This window comes from Stenella coeruleoalba (genome assembly GCF_951394435.1).
Source record: "Stenella coeruleoalba genome assembly, chromosome: 13".
NCBI lineage: Eukaryota > Metazoa > Chordata > Mammalia > Artiodactyla > Delphinidae > Stenella > Stenella coeruleoalba.
Window position 1 is genome coordinate 19,764,855 of NC_137159.1, and position 24,243 is coordinate 19,789,097.

The window sequence follows — 24,243 nt, forward strand, 5'->3', positions numbered from 1 at the left end:
GTTCTATTCAGTATGCATCCCAATGTAAAAGCATTCTATACATGGTTTTGTTGTCTTTTGAAAATGTTTTGACTGTGATAGCAAAATTGACACTTTAGTCAAGTTGACACACTGAATCTCATTGCTGGAATTATTATGATGGCTATTAAGGGTGAAGGAATAAGAATTAGTCCATTGATTGGTTTGGGGAATGAGAGAGAGTTGCTAAGTTTAGCAACACACTAACATGTTATGATTACTATTTATTAGCTTCTCATAGGAAAACATCTGGGTCCTGATTTGCTTATCAACTTGGGGGAAAAAAAAGACTAATACTGGACTTCCCTGGTGGCGCAGTGGTTGAGAGTCCGCCTGCCGATGCAGGGGACATGTGTTCGTGCCCCGGTCCGGTAAGATCCCACATGCCACGGAGCGGCTGGGCCCGTGGGCCATGGCCGCTGAGCCTGCGCGTCCGGAGCCTGTGCTCCGCAACGGGAGAGGAAAAAAGACTAATACAAGGACCAAAATAATAATCAGGATAAACCAGCGTCACTGTAAGCTTAAGGAAAATCGAGACCATGCCTAGAATAGTTCACAGGTGGTACATAGAAGGAGGACATCAAGGAACAGCTGGCAGACACCAACTGGGCCCTCTCTAAGGGATGGATAGACTGCGTGGGCTACTAGGTGCTCAGGCAGAGACTCGGCCAAAAGCTTTTTTTCTTATAATGGGCTGATTCCAGAATCACAGCAGTGACAGTAGCTCAGACATGGGGCATACTGTGCCCACAGCTCTAAAATTAAAACATAATGCTTAAAGCTGGCAGTGATGTTCCCCTAAATCCATTTTTAATTCCAAACAAAATACTCTTAAAAGGATTCTGTTCTACCACTGCCCACTCTCATGGGTTTAATTGGCAAGATGGATCCATGCCAATCAGTTGAAATAACGCCCTTGGGTTCCTGCAAACTTTTTCACAATTTATGACTCCCCAGTTCCTTGGGACATACTGCCTGAAAAAAATGGACTTCTACTTGGTTCAAAATTCTACTTAAACAGAAATCCTTTTTATTCAATTACTTGATTTGTTTTCACGTGTTTACAAATTTAACTCCACTTTCATTAGGCAAGTTCAAAATAATAATCATAATTGACTTTATTTTTTAATTTGGTGACTACAACTTTGCAAGACTCCAGGGTCACCTTCTGAAGAACACTGACCAACCTTAGGGCTATGAGGAAGAGGGAGGAGGTGGAAAGAGTGGGAACTTATGAAAGTCACTAGAAATATTTTTCTTTGATTTCGGCTTTTTTCCCTATGTGACTTAATTTCTCTAAATATTGTATAAAGAAGTATAGGTGTACGGGGAAGTGGAGCCAGATAGCTGAGGGTTTTCATTTTGAATGTTTTCTAACAAAGGCCTGTCTGTAATTGAAGGAACAGAAAGTGTTTCAGTTTTCATTTATTTGAACCACTAGCATTCACTGGGCCACCACATAACTGCTATCAGAAACTCAGATAAAACTTTTTTAATCCAATTAACTAGCTACCTAACTCTAAACTGAAGATTCACCTGAGCCAAGCTAATCAGACTCCTTGCATGTTCCATCTGCAGAAATGCTAGGTAGCTTCTGTTTAGCTCAGAGAAGCTTTTGTACCAGTACAGGTGTACATGGGGAAACAGAAGAAATGGGAAAAAACAGATTAAAATATTCCAACATACAGATAGGGATGGAACTGACAGACGAGGACCATCTTAGTTCTAGAAAGGCATACTGGGGAAGAGAAGGATGTTTGAACCAAATTCAGGGATGTGGTGTGAAATCATGCCATAACTGTGGGATCTGAATATCATAAAACAACTTTCTTTTACCCTTATTCCTCTCAATCTTTGGGAAAGGTGAGCAGAAAAAGAAAAATCTTATACATGGAATGATTTGAGGGGATGACATATTCCTTCTACTGCCACCCTAAAAGAAACTCCCCAAGGATCTCGTCACCAAATCTTTAAAATTCCACAATGAATCCACCTTCAAATTTCACCACTGTCCGCAGCTAAAAGAATCGACACTTTATTGATAATTGTAACACCAAGGTGAAAACTACTTTATCCATTCCTTCCTAATGAGAGAAAAAAATTCCGATGATAGGTCCACGAGTGCAGAGAACTTAAGGGTATTGGCTCCAGAATGTAAAAGAATGGTCTCTACTAAGACCTAGAGGGGGAGGGAAGACTCTTTTCATGGATTTTGCCTCGTTGACAATCTAGCCAAAGGCAAACCTTAGAGGAGATGCCTGATGCCCTCCCACTGCTTTTTTTTTTTTTTTTTTTTTTTTTTTTTTTTTTTTTTATCTGGCATTAGGACCTCTGGCAGAGAAAATAAATGGACTCATTCAAAGATAGCTTACAGACCCAGTTTGGCTTCTTACTTTTACAAATAGGAGAAGGAGACCAAGAGATGAAGGATCCACAGTCGTACAGACAGTTTAGTGGCAGAGCTAGAAGTAAAACCCTGAGCTCCAGACACCTGAGTCACTGTTTTCCACCAACCCCAATCCCAATTCCTACTAGCAGTATCATTTCATATCATATGGGGGCTTTGTATGGAAAGATTGTCTAAGAGGGCAAGGAGAAGCAGACCTGGTCGTACAGCTCTTTGGGTATTACCTAATAATGCCTAAGAAAGCAATGTTTTATTCTCCCTTTTTCAAGGTAAAATAAAAAGAAAATGCTTTCCCCAAAAGGGCTTGTTAGCTGGGCAAACTAGAGACTTCATATCCCAGAACTAATTGTGGTATCTTCTAGAGGACATTAGCTCAAGTGTGTCTATACCTTCTGGTGACATCCTGAAGAGAGCTCAGAAGCTCCCCAGCAGTGATTTGAAGTGGTGTTTTCCTCTCATTCAAACGTTTTTTAAGATGCTGCTTGGCTATTCTTGCCCAGGCACCTTGCTAATCTTGTCTGTACTTGACAAACTGCAGGACTGAGTGCTAGACGATGCATCCCTGCCAGTCCAGCTTTTCCAGATGGAGAAAGTAAAGCAGGTGTTACCCCAGGGCTGTGGTTGGTTCCAGATGACCAACACAATCAACACTTAATGAGACGGATATATGCAAAAGCTACCAGCAGGAGACAGGATGCCTCTCAGGCAGAAATCATGAAGGAATTCTTTGGGAACTTAATGGATGGTATTGTCTCTTCTAGAGAAGAGACAGAAGACAGTGAAGCTCACCACGGCAACATATAAAATAAGACTTACTGTCTTATAGACAACATGTACTAGTGTTCATGTAGCACTTTCAAGATGAAAAGGGGCCCTGACTAGAGATTTCTCACCCCTCCCCCAACATGGACCCTTCAGACAAATGATGCCATTAGCCATTTAAATCATCCAACTGCCTTTCCTTGCTTTGGTTCCCTGCTTCCCAAACAACCATCTGATAAGCAAATTTTCCCCTAGATTTATATCCTTGAGGAAATACACTGGGTCATAGATCTTAATTAGCCCATCAGATTAAGAGTTGTGTTTCTCATTAACCATTGGCATTCTTGTTTATTCACTGATTGCCTTGGGAGTTTAAGACCCAGAAGAAATCAGAGGCTGGTTCTTTACACACCTGGGTCTGAAAACCTGAAAACCAGATGAAGAAGGCAGAGAATGCATCACCTCTCCACCTGGGAAGATTGTGTCTGGCCAGTGAGAGGGCTCTCCCCCACCTTCCCTCACCTCAGGGATTATTTTCATCACCACACCCTTTGCACCTGTCACATCTCTCTGTTCAGCAGACTCTAAGTTGTTGATGAAAAGTTTCTGTGTATATGTAGATGTTATAAAGAATAGCGAGCTGAACATCAGCTCTAACACAGCACCCTGAAAAAGGACATTCTCAGTAAACCACCACTAAGTACCATGAACTTAAAATAAAAGCAAAAACAGTACCTGTCTCCTTAGATCCCTTGTTTTCTTGGTCATCTTATCGATTGCAATGTTTAGAGGATCTCCTTTTTCTTTTCTTCCAGTCTATTAAGAAAAGAGAAATAATTTCCAATTTAGAAAAATTCAATGTTAGTGACATTAAAGGTTAAAAAAATTCAGAAACACACTTGAGTTGTAGAGTTCAAGCCATTTTTTAAAAATGATTCTCTTCGGGCTTCCCTGGTGGCGCAGTGGTTGAGAGTCTGCCTGCCGATGCACGGGGCACGAGTTCATGCCTCGGTCCTGGAAGATCCCACATGCCGCGGAGAGGCTGGGTCCGTGAGCCATGGCCGCTGAGCCTGCACGTCCGGAGCCTGTGCTCCGCCACAATGGGAGAGGCCACGACAGTGAGAGGCCCGCATACCACAAAAAAAAAAAAAAAAAAGTTCTCTTCAATACACAGCTAATACAACTTGGTCTCTAAAGTTGATTTTCTCTGTAGTAAAAATTGATGAAGTCAATACATTCTCAAGATGGTTACATGTATGTCCATATTCAACTCCATGCAGATCTATGTTTTCTTCCCTTCTCCAGACATTCAGCAATTAAGTAAACACAAGGATGTTTTGTTATTGCCTTCAAACACAAATGTTTTGTGTTTTTCTATTATGTAAGCACACTTCTGAATAGAAAATGATTGAGATAAAAACTAAATTAGAAAAGAAAGTTAAGGTAAACGATCAGAATTCAGAATTTTATACCAATATAACACAAGCCTTTTTGTAACTTCTGTATCAAAATCAAAAGAGGTGTTTTACTAGAAAACATAGTGTTTTAATCTTTGTTCTGCCATGCGGTGGAATGCTAAACATGATAATAAGGAACCCACAGCTTGAGGTCACGAGGAAAATTTCCCTTATGACTGTAACAAGCAGAGGCAAAGGCAAAAGATAATAATAGTAATAATCTTGATAAATTATTCAGTGGAAGTTTGGAAGTTTGACTAGTTTCTGTTTTCCCTTTTGTTTTTCTATTTTTTTCATTGCTGTAGTAACACAATTAAAACCAAACCAAACAGAACCTCCATTATCTTTTTAAAACCACAACAGCAAGATTCCCATGGATAAAAAGCTCTACCTAACTTTATGGATGGCATTATCTTCCTCTGAGGAGAAAATTGTTCTCAGAATCTTTGTCAAATCTATTAAATTATCTAAATGTTAGTCAAACACCCTACAGATCTATTTATTTATGGTCCTAGTGGCAGGCCAATTCTTGCTCCATACTCAGACTCTGTAAAATCAAGTAGGTCTCTGCAGTAATTTGTGTATATGATGAAATGAGATCCCAGGTCATAAATTGTGCCTCATGAGATAATGTGTTTCGAGGATCCATAGAAATTAACATCGGACAGATTCCTAAATGTTCTCTTCCAATGGCAAAATCCTGGATGCATAAGGCTGTTACATACACAACTGATTTACATATACCTAGATTTAAAGCAGTCACTCTTTTCTACAGCTTGCTTAATTAATCAATTTTTCCTGAATGAATGGTCGATGTGTAATCCTATAGGATTTTTCATGAAAAAGCCAAAGCCAGGTCATATGTACATATTTTTAATCATTTAAAACCTACAAATCCCCATCACCATTTTTCCACTCCCTAAACTCAAATGCTGACCCGCTCAGATGTACACTCTGAAGTTTTGTAAGTAGAAAGAGCTTAAAATAAAGTGACCGACATTTACAACTTTGAAATATCAGCATACAATTAGCTAAAAGGAAACAAAAGTATATGGAGAAGAACGATGTGCTGCTTAATCTTCCGAGGACTGCTGTCACATAGCGAGTGGGACTTCAGCGCCCTGGCTCTCCATAGTCAGGTGTGACACCAGCTTAGCAGCCAGAGCTGTTTCTCTTCTCTTTGGTTTCCTCCTTGCAAATAGGACGTCTGTCTTCAGAATATGGGCACTTTTACGGGGGTCTAGACCACAATCATTCTGGAACCATAGATTTCTCAAGCCCTTTCCATATAGGAGAGTAATTAAAAACTTACCTTGAAAAATGAACAATTGTGAGTTTGTTTTAAAATGTGACTATGAGAGAAGCAGACTGGGTCACTGAACTTTCCAATGTAAAAAAAGTCAAGATAGTGTGAATACACAAAATAATTACTGAATAAATACTGTGTCAGACAGGGTTCATTGCATCCTGCCAGTGACATATCATTATCTCCATTTAGAAAGGAGACCATGAGGATGACAGAAGACCTGGGACCAGGGTGAGAGGAGTGAGGCACTTGCCTCAGGTATAAAATGTAAGGGGTCATCAAAGAACTCAGGAATCAAGGTAAACAATAGTTTAATGCAATAGCTTGAAAACTCAAAATTAATGCCAAAAAATCCATGCTGAACAAGTATCAAAACTTTAAATAAAGCCAAGCTCTGACAGGGCCAGGATTAGGTGAGGCCAGTAAGGTGTGTCACGCAAGTACAGGTCAGATAACAGTTTTAAATTTTAAACTTTAAAAAATTAGGGGAGGGGGCTTCCCTGGTGGTGCAGTGGTTGGGGATCCGCCTGCTGGTGCGGGGGATACAGGTTCGTGCCCCGGTCCGGGAGGATCCCACGTGCCGTGGAGCAGCTGGGCCCATGGCCCATGGCTGCTGGGCCTGCGCGTCCGGAGCCTGTGCTCCTCACGGGAGAGGCCACAGAGGTGAGAGGCCTGCGTACCGCAAAATAAATAAATAAATAAATAAATAAATAAATAAATAAATAGGGGATATATTTATACTAAAAATAATACCATTGTTTACTTAAATTTCAAATTTAACTGGGTGTCCTATAATTTTATGTGCTAAATCCAGCAACCCTACCACCAGGGGTAATGGGGATGCTCAAAATTGTAAGTAGGGTGGTTACAGACACACATTCTGTGAATAGCTGGGCAACATGGGATTCTGTATCCCATCTGGCATCAATAACCAGCAACTGTATAGCACATGTCCCAGAGATGTGAGGCATCATGTTGGTCACCGGGGGGTGGTGGTAGGGGGGTGCAGGGGATGCACAAAAAGCGAGAGTCACATTCTCACACTCGAGGAGCTCCTAATCCAGTGGGTGACCCCAATGTGAGAGCAACAAGACTAACAACTCCACAGAGAGACTAACTCCCTACAGGGCTAAATAAGGTGCTCCAAAGAGGAAGGAGATGCTGCATTTGGGAAGTCAGTAATCTCACAGAGGGATGGGAAGATTTAGGTAGACCTTAAGTCCTGGGCAAAATTCGAATAGGAAAGAGGGAGGGCCAAAGTAGCATCAAGAGAAGAAAGAGCAAGGCAGGTACTGGGAGGACAGTGAGTGGAATGGGGCAGCCTTTTCTCCACGATGTGAAGGGATTGGTTTGACTAGCTGTAGAGACATGTTATTTTTATTGGAGCTTCTTTACAGTATGATTACAGCCAACTATAGTTTGATCTGCAAGCTCAGAGCATCTCCGGTGACATTAGCATTCCAGGTCCCTGTGTTGTTGGGATTCTCTTTGTATAATATTTGTGATCTGGTGTCTTGAGCTTTCAAATCTTTGGCTGAAAGCAATTCAAATAACTGCAGTTGACTTGGGTGCCATCTTTGTTTTCATGGTTTAGAGAGGTAAGGCTGGGACTAGAGCTTAGGAAACTGGGGTCACCAGCTGAAATCATCCATTCATTGGCCCTTTGTTAGCACTATTTTTTTTTAAATAAGGTAGGGGCACAGCAACAAGGCTAGTAACCCCTCCACGCTCAGATTTACGTAGTAAATGGGGACTAGCAGCCCATGACTCCATATTTTCCTGTGCTCTGGTATGACCCCAGGTAGAAATACTTTTAAATTAACAACCTAAATTGGACAGGAAGCTAATCATTGAGAGAGACCAAACAAAGACAGACTCCTGCCTCCTAGTGTCAGCCGTTTGTTATTAGGTTATGTGATCTTGGCCTAACGATTTGCTCATTTTTTACCTCTTAGTTTTCTCATAAGCACAGTGGATAGCATAATGTATGCCCTATCTTCCTCACCAGGTTAGCAGGACAATCAATCAAGGTGTCAATGTGCGGGAAACAATAAAAGGCATTAACAGTATTCAGGGTAATTAGGAAAGTATTTCTACTGTGGAAAAAAATGAAAGTACTGCTTTGAAAACTACACAGAAACTATTTTTAGATCACCTGGACTTCGACTTTCTCCACTCAGGCAGATAATATATGAAAACCTTGCCAAAGACTAGAATTCCTAAAGAAGAGTTATTTCTGTTTAAGGAAGGAATATTCTGGGTGGTTCATTTTAAACGACTAGTCTGGGATATTCTAAGAGGTGAAATAAGGGTCAGAATGAATGTCTCCAGATGAATGTCTTTTACACAGTAGGTTGTTGGATGTATTTGTTAAATAACTAAAGATTTGATCATCTTGAGCAAATTCTAGTTCCCAGGGAATCAACCAGAAGCCTAACCTAAACTCTCCCTCCCTGACCCTCCAGGCTCTAAAACTAAAAGTTGTTTAACAAACTGAAGTGAAGAGAGATCTCCGTCTTCATTTTCACACCATCACCTAGTAAACAAAAGTGTGTGGTCTTTAGCCAGTCATCCCTTTATTCCCTGCCTTTGCTGAACAGAAGGAAATGAAAAGCAGTTATAAGCACTCTCTGCCAATAACTACCTAAGTGATTTGGCAACTTCTCTACACTCCAGACTTATCATCTGTCCAATGGAGGGGCCGGAGATGAGTGACAGACCCCAGGAAGTGGGGGAGTCCGAACATGTCACCACGCTTCCCTTGTAGGGAGGCTATCACGGCACTGCAGAATGGGCTAGAATTGGCTGTCAGTCGGGGTATTCTTATCTCTAAACTGTGGATAAATGCTTGCTTTGGGGATTATTGTGAACATAAAAGAGATAGGATCTGGAGCATGTAGCACAGTACCTGACCCCGCAGAGGTAACTAAATCAATTTCTTCTCCTTCCTCACGCCCTCATTCCTCTCAAAGATGAAAAGAGCAAAACCCAGAAAGATAAAATCACTGATCACATGGCTCACTAGTGTCTGAGCAGGATCTCCGGACTTCCAGCCCAGGGCCATTTCCATTCCATGTCTAAACCGTCTCGCATCTCTAAAATCCTAGGATTCTGTGATTTTATAGAGTTTCATGTTTCTTTTCAAAGGCTATCCAAAAAAATCTCGGTTTGAGGCGTATCTGCCCTATCACATGTTGTCTGCAGACCCTGTGTGCCTTTCTCAGACTGCTCCCTACTTGACTTCTTTATCTTTACCTACAGAGAACGAGTCTGCAATAGAGATAGCCATTTAATAAATATCATTATTAAAAAAAAAAAGAAGACAGGTGCAAGCAATCTCTCACACTGCTTCAGGCAGCTTTCCTAGTTGCCATCTGTTGTGCTAGGGAGGTGCGTGTTTATTAAACTTCATTTGTTTTAGTCGCTGGGCTCTATTTTACAAAACACATTTGGGGTAGATACGCAGCTTGAATTGATGAGAGGGAAGGGAATGAATTTCCTGATTTGGCTTTTTATAGGGGGTCCTTTATTCTCCCAGCCTCTGGCTCTAAATTCAAGTCCAGTTTGCCAAAGTATTAGATGCGGTCAAGAAGACTTTCATATTTTCAGTTTAATCCTACACAAAAATGATTGAGGCCATTAATTGAAATTTTGATTTTTCACAATCATTCTCCAGGAAAAAGACAATATCTTAGTTCATTTTTTAAATAAAACTATCCTTTGTCCTTTTGCAAAATAAAAGCCCTTCTACTTATTAGAAGAGTGTCTTCATTTTTCTTCTTTCTCTCTCTCCCTTTTATTAAATATCCATCATCCCTTCTGAAACACTGAAGAAATATGCAGTATATTTAAATTGTATGCTGAATAGTTCACAACTCCCTAATTTATAAAACAAAAAAGTAAGGAATAGTAATTTTTAAATTTCTGAAATTGACTGTGTATTTGTTTAAAGGCTGTTCCCCATCCCAGACCCTCATTCCACATTAAACACACAATTCAGTACAAGGAGTCACTCATGGAGGCCCTGAGGATATAAATCTACTATCTCAGTGCTTCCATCAGATCTGTGGTTTCATGTTAGTTTCCGGGAACAATATTAATATGTGGGAAATGGCTGTAAGAAAGCAAATGTCTATCACTTTTTCCTTTCCCTCAACAGTACCTGCAAACTTGATTGAATGTATGAGAAATCTTCAAAATACTGTATAGCGATGACTCTACTATGTTGAATGCGTGGGAAGCTAATCAAATGCCCAGTCTTCAAACTGTTGTCATTTGAAAGAGATGGAAGTCAAAATCATCAGAACAGCAGAAAGCAATAATGTGCCATGCACTCCATCTCCCACACATTTTCCTGTCATTTAAACCTATGATTTAGACAACAGAAGGGAGGAGAAAAAATTATCCATCGATCTAGCAGTCACCCTATCATATTTGGAGGGTTGACCATCTACCCTCAAACCCTGCATGTAGAAATCATATTCTTATTACAAATAGCACCAAAAATTTGAATGTTTCATAATACCTTTATATTCGGTGTCAATCACAGTCTGAGAATGTGAACATTTCTAAATATTTCCTTTTCACTAGCTATGGACATTTCTCTTAGAAAATAAATGGGCAATATCTCTTTAGAATGGATAAAAGTTTAGCATCAGCCGCAAATCAAACCCACGATCAGGATACTTTGACCACGTAAAAACTCAGCTTTCCTGGACTCTGAGATAGGGGTGGGAGGATAAAAGTAGAAAGGGAAAAACTGATGAAAATGTGTCAAGGCAAACATGTGCCTGACATTTCTCTGCCAGGCCTCATCAATGCTCAAGGAAAGAATCGTCAATATAGAAGGATAAAACAGCAGGATGGCATTATTTGTGAAACTCCCAGACCATATCTACTAGCATAGCAATGTTAGTACACACATCAGGCGGTGCACAGAGAAGGTCTGACTCAGTGAGTTCAGGGCACATCACTATTTGTTTTCATTCTCCCAGCAACCTCATGTTTTTTTTGGTAAACCCTCTAAGTTTTCCTTCTGACTCTCAACCAAGGAGTTCTGGCCCAGGGATAAACTCAGGATAACATCCGAACCAGTGAGATTCAGCTATAAGGTGGTAGGAAAAATTATTAAGAAGGAGGCATATTTTTCTGCACTGGGATTGATAAACTGGCAGCAGATACACCTTGAGCTAGTTAGGGAGTCTTTCAAAATAGATGCCATAAAAAGAAAGCATAGCTGGGAGGTGGGGGGAGGGGAGGGAAGGAAAGAGAGAGAGGGGGAGAGAGAGAGATGAGAGATTAATTTGGGTCTGAAAAGAGATGAGGTGCTAGGGAAAGGAAACAGAAGGAAAGGGGAAGGAAGGGAAGAGAAGGCGAAGGGAAGTCAGCTTTTGGAGTCAAAACAAACTGGTTCATAGTTTCCATTATATACTAAACTTGTAAAAATAAAGCTCCATGAGGGTACAGTCAGGGCTTTACCTATCATTATATCTGGCAGCCTGGAGCTTTGCCTGGCACATAATAGACACTTAACAAATTGTATTATATCAGTGAATGAAACACATGGGTTCCTGAATCCAGCTGTACCTAAATCCATTAGTATCTATCAATGGATTTCCTAGTGTCACAAGTTAACCAATTCCCCCACGTTTGTTGATGTTGGATTTCCGTCACTTACAACCAAAGAGGTCTGACTAAATCAGAGACCTTAAACTATGAGACCAAACTAATTTGAAGGTAGCATGGAAGACAGGGAAACCCCAGCAAGTACCCCCATGTACACAGCTCAGAGAACCAAGGGAGCTCAGGCCTTGGTTTCACCTACAGAGTTTTTCCCTGCACTAATCACTGCCCAAGCTCTAAATCCTAATATAATATTTCTCCCCTAAATCTGATCATTCACTAAACTTGAGAATATGTCCATCAACAAGTCTCTAGGATTCCTGCTGTTCCTCAAATCCCTCCACTCATGACACCCAGCTACCCCAGTGTACATCTTCAACACCACACCAGCCTCCCTCATCATCCTCATTATGGCCTGTTGAGACCAAGCTTTCACTTCCTTGGCACAATATTCCTCTCAGTTCCCATTTAGTTCTTACTGCATCCCTCCTTCCTAGTAAACTTTTGAGCCTATATTTTAAGACTTCTTAATTTGACCTCCTTCTTGTAGTTGCCCACACCTCTAGTCAATTTGTTCCTTCTCAACAACTCACACACTTTCTGCCTCACGTTGGTGCCTTGTTGAAAGATGTCATTCTCCCTTCAACCATTTGTCTAAGCAGGATGTACCCATTCTTCAAGCAACAGCTTAAAATCCTCCTCCAGGGAGTGTTTCTAGACTGACCTGGCCCCTGAAGACCTTCCTCTCCTCTGACCATATCCTTCTATTAGGTACTGTGCCAAATAATGTGGATGTTAACAACAGACCATCCTGCATTGTTTTTCAAGTTTTCACGTTCCTGCAGAGTAGAACCCAAGCTTTTTGTGGATAGTGAATTTTATTTTCTCCTGGAGGACTCAGCATAAAACTCCTAAGAAGTGCTCCAGAAGGACTTCTATCCACTTGTTTGTGGAGAGAAGGATGGACGGTCCAAGTAGGCCCCTGGGGATAGGAGGTAGGTATGAAAGGGATGAATTATTTGGAAAATGTGGGGTCCTAAAAATAAATTTCACCCACTTCACAATTTGCTGATCAAAGCCATAGGAAGTGGTTGGCACCTGTGTAATGTTACAATTCTTGCTCCTTGATTTCGTTTATCCACACAGGTGTAGCCCTCAGTGATTATCTGTCAGGCAACACTGCCTAGAAGACAGTTTTCATCAGAGCTCCCCTTCCCCCAGCTGTCAAGCTTGGGTGACTGCTGAGAGCCATGGTTAATTAACCACACATGCCTTTGAAGCCAGTGAGAGACCATGGACTGAGCAAACTGCTAAAAAATGCCATTTTATCTTTACAGTTGAGATGAAAGTAGCCAAGACGAAGTGTAAATTTCCATGGATCTTATACACACACACAAACATGTATATACCCACACTGATTAAACGATTTAAATTTCAATGAAATTTAAACTTCCACTTCATTTTTAAGTGCATGTTCCCCAAACCACTCAGTTACAGTTAAAGCTATCAATACCTAAAGGATCCCAGGAGTCTGGCATTTTCCACCATCTCAAAAAGAGGCCAATAACTGGGTCCATATTGCTGAGAGTTCACAGAAATCAGAAAACAGACAGAGGATTACCTTGGTTTATGGAACGTCTATCTGGGTGGAGAAACCAAGCTTTGGCCTTTCTGGGCTTCATCTGCCCATGGATCAGGAGACAGTTCATATTGTAATTCCTTCATCATACCTTCCTGCTCTCCCACCTTACAGCAGCCCATCCTCCCCCGAGTGCCTACAGCCACCTATGTCATTTATTTCATTGCCAGTTTCCATGCAGGCAACTACTGTGTATTGTGCAAATCTCTTGCATTGTTAATTGAATTTCAGATGTCACACTCTAAAGCTAAAATACAAATATATAAGATGCATCATTACAATCTTTTATTGTTCGGAAACTTGTCATGCCTATATGTCCCTTCTTCCCAATTAGAAGTACAGGAGTTTAAGGACAGTGTATTTGTCAGCTTGGGCTGACACAACAAAATACCGCAGACTGGGTGGCTTAAACAAGATAAATTTATTTTCTCACTATTCAGGAGGAAATATTATGGAAAGCCAAGATCAAGGTCTGGCAGGTTTTCTCTCTGATGAGAGATCACTTCCTCGTTAACAGACATAACCAAGCTCTCTAGTGTCCCTCTTAAAAGGGCACTAATCCTATCATGAGGGCCCCACTCTAATAATTTATCTAAACCTAATTATCTCCAAGAGGCCCCATCTCCAAATATGATCACATTAGGGGTAGGGCTTCACTATATGAATCTTGGAGGGGCACAATTCAGTGCATAGCAGACAAGAAGATGTCAGCCAATCACACTTCCTTGAAACTGAAGTTTCTTGCACAGTCCTTACACAGACTAGATACCAAGCAAATTAGAAATATGTATCAATAGGTACATATGAATATGTATTGAATAATAATAAATGCAATAATTAGTATTCTGGCTGTTTGACACAATGACATGATATGGATCTTTGGGGGCAAGGCTACTTGTATGCAGAGGTGGAAATGGAGTAGCTGTATCTTCACCACAGGTAGAGTAATAGTATTGCCTACCCTCTTTGTATGCTCATTCTCTTCCTTGCCTGTTCCAAATCTCATGTGAGCAAAAAGAAGACAGAAATCAAAGCCTTTGATTGTATGCATAGGATTAAGATGCACACACCTGGGAAAAGAAACATACAAATTGTACATGATTTTGTCAAATTTTTCTTTCAAAATAGTGGGAGATGGGAGTAGGTAAGCTTGAGGATACTAGATACCAAAAAGAAATAGGTTTGGTGAAATGACACTTCTAAGGGACAAAGAGGCCATCCCAGAGAGCATCTTGGAGGCTTCTGTTTGCCAACCTTACAGCAGAACAAAATGAAGAAGTTTCCTTGGTGACATTGGGAAAAGTAAATACACAGATTGGGAGTGCCAGGAACTTCCTGCATGCCCAGGGGACACCCAAAGAGATTTCCTTGCACTCTTCAGGACCAAGGCTTTTTTCCTCCCCAAATCAAATCTGACCTTTCTTGGTCCTTGCAAAGCCTGTGAGGACCACCTCTCCCCATCCTCTCAGCATCACCACCCCCCATTCTATATCATGGCCCCTTCTTCTTCCTCTCACACTTCCCTCCAAAAGGTCAGCACTGTCTGGAAAGCCACCATACAGGTCTTGGCCACTTTACATCTTATCACTATGAGGAAACTAAGAGAGAATAATATTTTGTTTTTAATTATCTGGACAGTCAAAATAACTGAAGAAATATTTTAACTACTTAGACACTAGCAAGCCCCAATCAAGAGCTGCTAACCTCATTGTTAGCCCTTTTGCTTATCAAGACTTGGGCTCTTTCTCAACTTCCCAAACCACCCCTAAGCCAGAGTGCAAGGCCAGGCAGCTCCCCACCCCCAGCACCAATATCCCAAGACCACTGCTAAGTGACCAGGGTCCAAGCACAGGGCACTCCTCATGCTTAGGTGACTCAGGGACCTCTCTGAGGCCCTTCTCACTAAGAGTGCTTGGAATCTGACCCATGATGGAACCACCTCATGGGGCCTTTGCTCACACTTGGAACTGATGAAAACTTTATGAGGCAAACAGCATTTTTTGCAGCATGACAATTAAAAACTAAACTAAATAGAGAGCAGGCCGAAACCCTGGAACACATGTCTCACATCGTCCCAAATATTCCTCACTATGTGGCTCCCATAAACACCATCTGCTGTGTTAATTTGTAAAGAATTACAAGGTTCTTAAAATTACACTTTGCTCTCTGTAGCATACACTGTGTCTATTAAGGGGGAGAGTTGAGAATGTGCATCACGACCAGCCAGACACCGAGATCTTTTTCCTTCCGATGCTGGGATCCTACTGAAAGTTCGCTAAGTCTGCAGGGAATTTTAAAAAGTGTATCGTATTCTCTCTAGACCAGCTGCAGGAAAAAAATTCAAAACAAAATATACACACAGCAAAATCTTTGCCCGGATTATAATCCTAGCATCTTATACATTTTCAAGTTGTGTGAGCATGCCCCACTTCACTGAATCCTCATGACAATGCAAAGTCTTTGACTGTAAGTTAAAGAGTGTAAATAGCCCAAATTGAGAGAATTTCTTGCGTGAGACTTAATCCTCCATCATGAAGTTCTGACCTCTATGGCCCCTCACAGCCCTTGGGTGTTAGCTGTTTCTCGATTGCTCATCATGAAGTTCTGACCTCTATGGCCCCTCACAGCCCTTGGGTGTTAGCTGTTTCTCGATTGCTCATCCCATTGCATTACTCACAGAGCCAGAAGAGCAGCATCTTGTGCCCAAGCACATGTCTCTGACAGTGCAGGGCTATGGTGACTAGCCACCAATGTAAGCTTTTAGGTGAATTAAGTCCCCAGGTTGTTGATGGTTAAATAATGGTAAGTGGTGGCCAGAAATGAGAAGGTAGATAGGAGAGTCTTAGGTTCAATAACCCGAGGCTGGAAACTGTCGGTATGAGATAATTGCTACAAATGAAGATCCCTGGGTTCCTCTACTAAGAGATTCCATTCCGTAGCTCTGGAGTAGTTTGGAAATCTGTATGTTTAATAAACTTTTAAAAAATTACAAACAAGTTCTGGAAATACACGGATCGTTTCAGTGGGTCCCAACCTGATGAATCATTTATTAAACAAAATATTTCCAATAAATACCCAGGACCCTGCATTTCAGATTGCCATGAAATTCTGTTGCTCAGCCTGATTTGGGGCCAATGAGTTTTACAATGATTTACTCCTAATAAGCCTGAAGTAGGACCAACGATCCACAATTAAGGCAAATCTGCTTAATTCCGAATGAATCAGTCACTGTATCTCCAAAATAAATTTCGTAACCAATCCACTTAATTCGAAAAGGAAAGCCATACTGCAGAGCAGACACAGCCTTCAACATCATTTCAGAAAAAGTCCCTGAAAGAAAGCTGAACAAGCTCCCCCAAATTTCTTGCCTGCCGTGGTCCCATCTACACGTAGACGTTAAAATAAGGTTGCTACATACAATGGACACAGAAATAAAGGAGGCTGCTGATCTTTCTAAAGCATAGAGAGCTTTACAAATTTGCAAGATTACATACACTCAAAAACAGGATCCTGATCTGGCAGTATTTCAGAGTTTCTGCTGGTAAACCCAAGTCTACACTCTGATGATTTCTCAACATTTTCTGAAAATTTACTCCCAAATTCTTCTCCCCATGGTCCCAATCTCTCTGCTCCCTTGTAAATACCTCCCAGTTCTCAGAGAAGTGTTTCTCTCAGCACCCCATATTAATCTCCCATATGCTAACTCTGCCTTTTTTCCCCATCCCAAAGCATCCTCTACAGCCCAGATCAAGCTCTCCCTGACCCCACAGCCAACCCAGAATTCTGCCTTCTCTGAACCACAGTAGCAATTGGTAGAGTCCTTTCTGATATTAGGCCATAGCATCCCCCTCAGACAAATCCCTGAACAGCCTTTGGGCAAGCTGGCTCTGAGTGGTCTCACCCTGCATCCCTCACAGAGATTTGGCTATAGCTGCCCCCTGACTTCCAAGATCTCATGAAAAAAGTGAGGGGTAAGGCTAAATGCGGTTGCTTGAATTTTCTCTGTTCACTCTCAGCTGAACTGCAGTCGAACCACAGTTGCTTCCAATTATATCGTCAATCCTATGAAAAAGCAGGATTTAGGGGGAAAAAAAACTACTGAAACAGGTTGGCAGCAACACCCAAATTGTTTGGTGATGTGTCTGTCTGTTACGTATATAACACAGTAGCGTAAAATAAAAACGTTGTGCCAACTTCAAGGGTCATCTTAGTCTCCTGAGTGCTGTGACTCTAAGACTTGGGGCAAGTGGAGATGGATGCTTTGATAAAGAAATCAGTGTTACCTCATTCTTAGGTAAAATGACAATGCAAATGAAACTGCCAGTCCACAACCACCAAGCACCCTTCCTTCTTGCCTTCTCCCAAGCCTTCCCTTCCTTCAAACAATTTTTGAAGCAGACACAAACAGTATTAAGTTACATCTTGGCTCTGCTACCTAATAACTGTGTAATTCTTGGCAATTAAACTCGCTAAATCTCAGTCCTCAGCTGCAGAATAGTGAAAAGAATGCCTAGCTGTAGATTGGGGTGAGATAATGCATGCAAAATGTCTGTCTACAAGTCTAACATGAAAATCAGCAGGTTCCTGACCCTGAATTTTTGTCTTCTCTTGATAGTAAACCTCTTCAGGAGAGGCACAGTGCCCAGCATCTGAACCATGAAAGGATGAATGATGGACGGATTGACTGTCTAGGGAGAAAACATTGTTTTATAGATTGGATCTGGGTTTACACAGACTAACCATTTGAAAACCTTTTGACATCTGAGTGGTATTTAACACTCATGACATTTTCACCATTTTAAAGTCTATTTATAACACAATTCAAATATAAGGCCATGAAAAAGGAGAACCAGACATGGATCCTGAAACTTTACTAATAAAGTAGTGAGAAACTCAAACCCGACAGCTGCGGTTTCCTATGCGAGTGAGAGATGGGGAACAAATGTTGGAGACTGATTCCTTCCTTCAGTCCCGTGCATGGGTAATGAAATCAGGAGTGAACACACCTTACTAATGATTTTAATCAAACTGAGCACCTAGAAGTAACTGCCAGGAGAGGGAGACCCCCCAAGTAGCACAAGTGGATTCTATTTCAGTCCCCCTTATTTGGCACGTCAAAGAAGGCATGGTCTGACTGAAATCAGGAAGCCAGATGCAGCAGACCTGTCATGTCTGCCCCATACTGATAGGGAGTCAGAGAGCGAAGCTGCTAATTACTTATACACACCTAGGTAAATGGGGCCTCCAGAGATGGATCTGAGCAGCCAAAACACACCTCTTTTCTAAGTATGCCTTCTACTAGGATGCAAAGTCTAGAGAGCTATCATTAGAGTTTTATTTTAATTCATTGATAATGACTCTAGAAGTTCCCTGGTAAAATACTAATAAAATTGAGAAAGGCCTTAAGTATATAATCTGCTCACTGGTTGTTCATCTATTTCTCCCATTAGACACTTCATGGGATTAGTACACTTCATGGGATTAGTAACTTCATCCTTCTGGTTTACCTGTATGTGTATTTCACTAAATCCAGTAACAGGCATGCAAATTCTCGATGAAGCAGTGACGTAAAATGGTTGTCATTTTGGAAAATAGAAAGTTGATCTCTAAACAGGACAAAAGGTAGCATAGAAACCTTTATGGGGGTTTAGAAAAGGAAAGCTTAGAGAGTTGAAAGCAAACTCTGGTCCCATTAGGAAATCCATGGATCAGGGATTTTAGGATTAGAAATTAGATATATCCATGACACTAAACAAAAAACTGAGGGGAAAAAGATCAAATGATATGGAGAAGGCAAAAAAAAAGAAAAGAAATAAAACAAGATATGTGTGGAGTTTAAGGCAAAGGATGACTGAGACCTTACCCTGGAGCTTGGTGACTCTAGCACTGAATTGGATCCAAAGTAGGAACCATTAAAGGAACAGAACAACAGGCCAGGGATCCAGTTACTATCATTTAGGTGGACGATACTAATAAATACTCAAAATAGAAGTCAGAAACCAAGAACAAGAAGGGAGGTTCAAGTCTGGACTGAAATCAGCAGTAAGTCTATCTTAAGGGTGAATCACTGGGTTATGGGTTCAAGTCCTTTTATTCCCTGTGCAGAAGCCAGAATGGCTCTACGCTCAAAGTTGTCTGGGTAATCTGTCCCCCTCTCCCACCCACATGTAAACAAGCATGAAGCCAGGCTTACTACCACCCAGCTGTGTACCCAGGTGTCCCCTCTCCTCTTCCCTATTCAGAGAGCTCCCCAGGAACACTTGCCTCCTGGAAGGGCTTTCCCACCGGAACCCTTTCTCCAGGGCTATCCCAACACTCTCTTTGCCTTCTTTCCCCTGTGATTAATCAAGACCTGCTAAGTGGAAAACAAAGAAATAAAGAGAAGAACTAACAAATCAATCAACATTACATACAATCTAATTATCCTCGTTTAGGCTTCTTAAACTCAGTTCTCCAGCAGCAGAACCATCCAGCACTGGACCAGCCTTCCATCTGTGGTGGCCTGAGCCAGGGTAGACTTTGTAAGCTGCATATCACAGCAGCCAGGCTGACCTTGGTCTCTATGTGCCCTGGGGTCAGCCACCACATCCTACTTCAAACAGTAGACCATTCTGTCAAAAAGCAGGTATTTCCTGAGCACCTATTTGATATTGAGCCCTGTAGAGGTGTGATATGAGCCGAATTATGCCTCCCTCCCTGCAAAAAGAAATTCATAGGTTGAGGTGCTAACCCCATAGTGCCACAGAATGTGACAGTATTTGGAGACAGAATCTTTAAAGAGATAATTAAGGTTAAATGAAGTCATTAGGGTGGGTCCTAATTCCGCATGAATAGTGTCTCTAAAGAAGAAGAGATTAGATATAGAAAAACACAGGAAAGATCATGAGAGAAGAAGCCTGTTTATTTACAGGCCTGAGAGAAAGGCCTCAGAACAAACCCACCCTGCAGACACCTTGATCTCAGACTTCTAGTCTCCAGAACTGTGAGAAAATAAATTTCCATTGTTAAAACCCCAGTCTGTGGTACTTTGTTATGGCAGCCCTAGAAAACTCATGCAAGGTGCAGCAGGAAATGATTTGTTGAGTTTTTGACTTCCTGTTAAATACATTACTGACTCAGGCTAACAAAAAGTCCAAGAGAACTGAGGTGAGGGCAGGGAGGGAAGATGTGACTGTCTCCAGAAATCTTAATTGATTTCTCAGAAAGCTCTTCAGTTTTTCATAGCACGCGGCAAATATCAATCAGTTCGTCTGATTCTCATCCAATAATTAGAAAATGAGTATCCTAAGTCTCAGAGAAGAATTCTTGCTCTGAATGCCAGGATGGCTTCTACTGGGGTTTTTTTTGTTTGTTTTTTGTATTTTTTTTTGTTTTTTTTTTTTGCAGTATGCGGGCCTCTCACTGTTGTGGCCTCTCCCATTGTGGAGCACAGGCTCCGGACGTGTAGGCTCAGCGGCCATGGCTCACGGGCCCAGACGCTCCACGGCACGTGGGATCTTCGCGGACCGGGGCACGAACCCGTGTCCCCTGCATCGGCAGGCGGACTCTCAACCACTGCGCCACCAGGGAAGCCCTGTTTTTTTTTTTTTTCCTAGCTCCTTAAAGAGTCCCACGGCTGTTATTAAAAACTGGAAGCTATCAGATAGATAGATAGATAGAGATAAACCACTTAAAGCAATCTTCTTCATACATCCTCACACATTTCCATTTCACAAAACAGCCAAAGACAGTTTAGTCTATATTTTCTCACAGTTTAATTCAGATAAAAATGTAATATTTTGTCCTCTAAATGAAAGCTTGCAGGTGCTTTTGATTAAGGAGCCTAAATGAGGTACTGAAGTAGCTATATGATGCCTATTCCCTTATTGGTAACTTTTTTTCTTGGTGTGCCTCTCAGAGTTCCAGTTTAACATACCTAGTACTTCACGCAGGTAGCTGATAGCTATGTACTTGAGATGTCTTAGCAGCAACCCACATGTTGAGTAAAGGGAGTGATGAAATCCCTATGACGTCATGGCTAAACTTTCAGTCCCAATTCATTCACTTCACCATTTAACATAAAGAATCATATAATGACCACAGTGCTAGACACTGGAGACATAGCAAACTGTCATGGTTGTTACTGAAACTGAGTAGGACACTGTGGGGCTCCTGGGCATGGAAGCCTTTCTGTGTCCCACATTTCTTGTTTCTGGGACTAGGCTTCAGCCTCTATGACCTTCCCTGAGTTCCAAAAGGCAGGTTCAAACAGTTGTTAATCAGGGAAGGCAGGGGATGCAGAAACAAGGAAAGAGCAGTCAAGAAACAATAGTGCAGCCTTGGGGCAGGGTCCTGGTTCCACCTCAAGGGATGCACATAACAATATCTTTGAGCTCTTCTGCAGAACTAAAACTCCCAACAAATGGAAGATGTTAACTGCTTGATGAAGCATTCTTCACTCCAGAGAGAAGGTCATAGTTTGATAACCTCAAGAACCACAGAAGCTCATCAGGAGATCACCTGAGGCCAGATTAAACGAATGCAGGCCCTGCACACACCCTGATCCTTATCAGCAACCCGGCCCTTGAACCATTGCTATAAAACTCCTCACCAGGGCTTCCCTGGTGGCGCAGCGGTTGAGGGTCCGCCTGCCGATGCAGGGGACACAGGTTCGTGCCCCAGTCCGGAAAGATCCCACATGCCGCAGAGCAGCTGGGCCTGTGAGCCATGGCCGCTGAGCCTGTGCATCCGGAGCCTGTGCTCCACAATGGGAGAAGCCACAACAGTGAGAGGCCCATGTACCACAAATAAAAACAACTCCTCACCATATTTCCCCAGGTTGGGACATACAGTTTTTGAGGGCATGAGCCTGCTGTGTCCCCCTTTGCCTTGCAATGCAATAAAGCTATTCTTCTTCAGCCAAAACTCTGTCTCCAAGATTTGATTTGGCACCAGTGCACAGAGGCCGAGTTTTCTGCATCACAACCTGCAGAGTTAGAGTCTAAGGCATGGTTTCCTACCTGAAGCACTACTGACATCTAGGGCTAGTATATGCTTTGCTGTGGAGGCTGCCCTATGCTTTGTAGGGTATTTAGCAGCATCCCTGGTCTCTACCAACTGGATGCCAGTAGCACCGCTTTCTCCAGTTGTGACAACCAAAAATATCTCCAGACATTGGCACCCTGGAGATGGAGGTGCAAAATAGCACCCACTTGAGAATTCTTGGCCTAATGAGTAAGAAAGATAATTTTTAAAGCAATTATAATGCAAAAAGATAAGTGCTACAGTACAGATACAGTGCACATGAAGGGAACCAAGTAAACTGAGGGGTGGTGGTAAAAACAAAAAAGCAAAACTGCTTTCTCAATGAAGAGATGTAAAATAAAGACACACAATGGTTACTTATTTGGTTTCTACCATGTGTTAAACATTAAATTTTGCTTGCTTGTTTAATCTCTACAAAATGTCCTTATGTTAACCACTTTACAGATGTGCTCAAAGACACAAATAAGCTTATTCAGCATTCAAAGACTGAGAGATAGACCCAGGATCTAACCTGGGTTGTAAACTCAAGTCTGACAAATTCTTTAGGAATGAAGAAATTTTAAGAAAATATTTTGCTACATGAGAGCTAAAGTACTCACATATTAAAACAACAACAAAACACTTCTCTAAACATGGGGCTTGCATAGCATTTTGAGACACTAAGTAAATGTATCATTGAAATAAGTTAAATTGAAAATCGGTTTATAGCAATGGGAAGAGGGTCTACTGGAGTGGTTCTGGGATTCTACAGCATCCATCCTATATTTATAAGTGAATGGATTGGCCTGGCCACCAGGGGTTCCCAAAACCTACCTGCCAACTAAGTACCATCCACAGAACGAGTCATCTCATAGGAACCATGATGATACCTTCCAATTTGCTTCCATTGTCCCAGCATAATTAATAAAAATGCATTCTTTTACTCTCAAAAGTGCCCAATTTGGATGACATGTTTTATGATCCCATTATTATTAGTCTAATTAACTCTTGAGCTGAAAAATTATTAGGCCAGCTAACTTATGTCACTTTACATCATCAGATTCACTGTGTGAAAACCCAACCCATTATTTGATTGCTATATTTAATAATACACATATGTTACTTCCTAAAATCTTATAATGTTAATCTAACACCTTTAAGATAATGTCCAAGAAGGTTCTGGCCAATTTGACCTCAGTGTGGCTTTCCAATCTTATCTTCTACCTGCAACACAACCTCATGTGTTAGTCAATATCCCTGGAACAGATTATGCTTTCATGCCTTTAGGTTTACCACATGGCATTCTCAATGCCCATATTTCCTCCAACATTTTGTTCAATGTCATTGATCACTGCAATAGACCCTGCAGCATCCTCCCCTTCACTCCTCACCTGCCTATTGACGATCCCCTTCAAATGCCATCTCCTCTAAAGAATCCCTGATTTCTTCAGACATCAGTTGCTCCCTCACTGCATGTGCCTGCATTATACTTCATCCATCCTTCTATTATGGTTCTTTTCATCTTTTCAGGTTCATGTGTCTGTGCCATTCATACTACTAGAAAGTCATCCTTATCTTTGTATCACAAACGTCTTGCACTACCTGGTATTCAGTGACATTTGATGGGTATTTGCTGATTAATGACTACCACTCATGACTGTTGAAATCAGAATTGGCCACATTTTGGACAATCAGTAGGAATTTGCTGAGTGCCTACCATGTGGCAGGTGTGTGGCTTGTGCTTTGTGAGGTTATAGTGAGAAGCCAGAATATCTGTGTCTTCCCATTTTGTTTCTCTGTCTTTCTGTGAGGCGAGACAAGTCACTGAACTCTATTAGATCTCAGCTTTCTTATCTCTAAAGCAAGATGTTAGAACTAAACAATTTCCAAGTTTTTTTTTTCCCCTCAACTATATGTCATCCTTTGTCAAGGTAACATACCAAAGCCTTCTGAGTAGTCCTTAGTGAATTAGCATTGACTTAACCTTATTATGGATATTTTTTTTTCTCAGTATTTTTACAGTTTTAAA

The 24,243-nt window shown here is 41.5% G+C and overlaps 1 protein-coding gene across 2 annotated transcripts in view; it reads right to left on the bottom strand.

The window, feature by feature from the left end:
• The window catches only part of CTNNA2 (catenin alpha 2), a 1,199,753-nt gene that overhangs the window by 255,007 nt on the left and 920,503 nt on the right, over window positions 1–24,243 (bottom strand). For both annotated transcript variants that reach the window (XM_079940963.1, XM_079940964.1), the window contains one exon: window positions 3,923–4,003. In XM_079940963.1, the coding sequence (XP_079797089.1) occupies window positions 3,923–4,003 (81 nt within the window). The remainder of the gene's footprint in view (window positions 1–3,922; window positions 4,004–24,243) is intronic.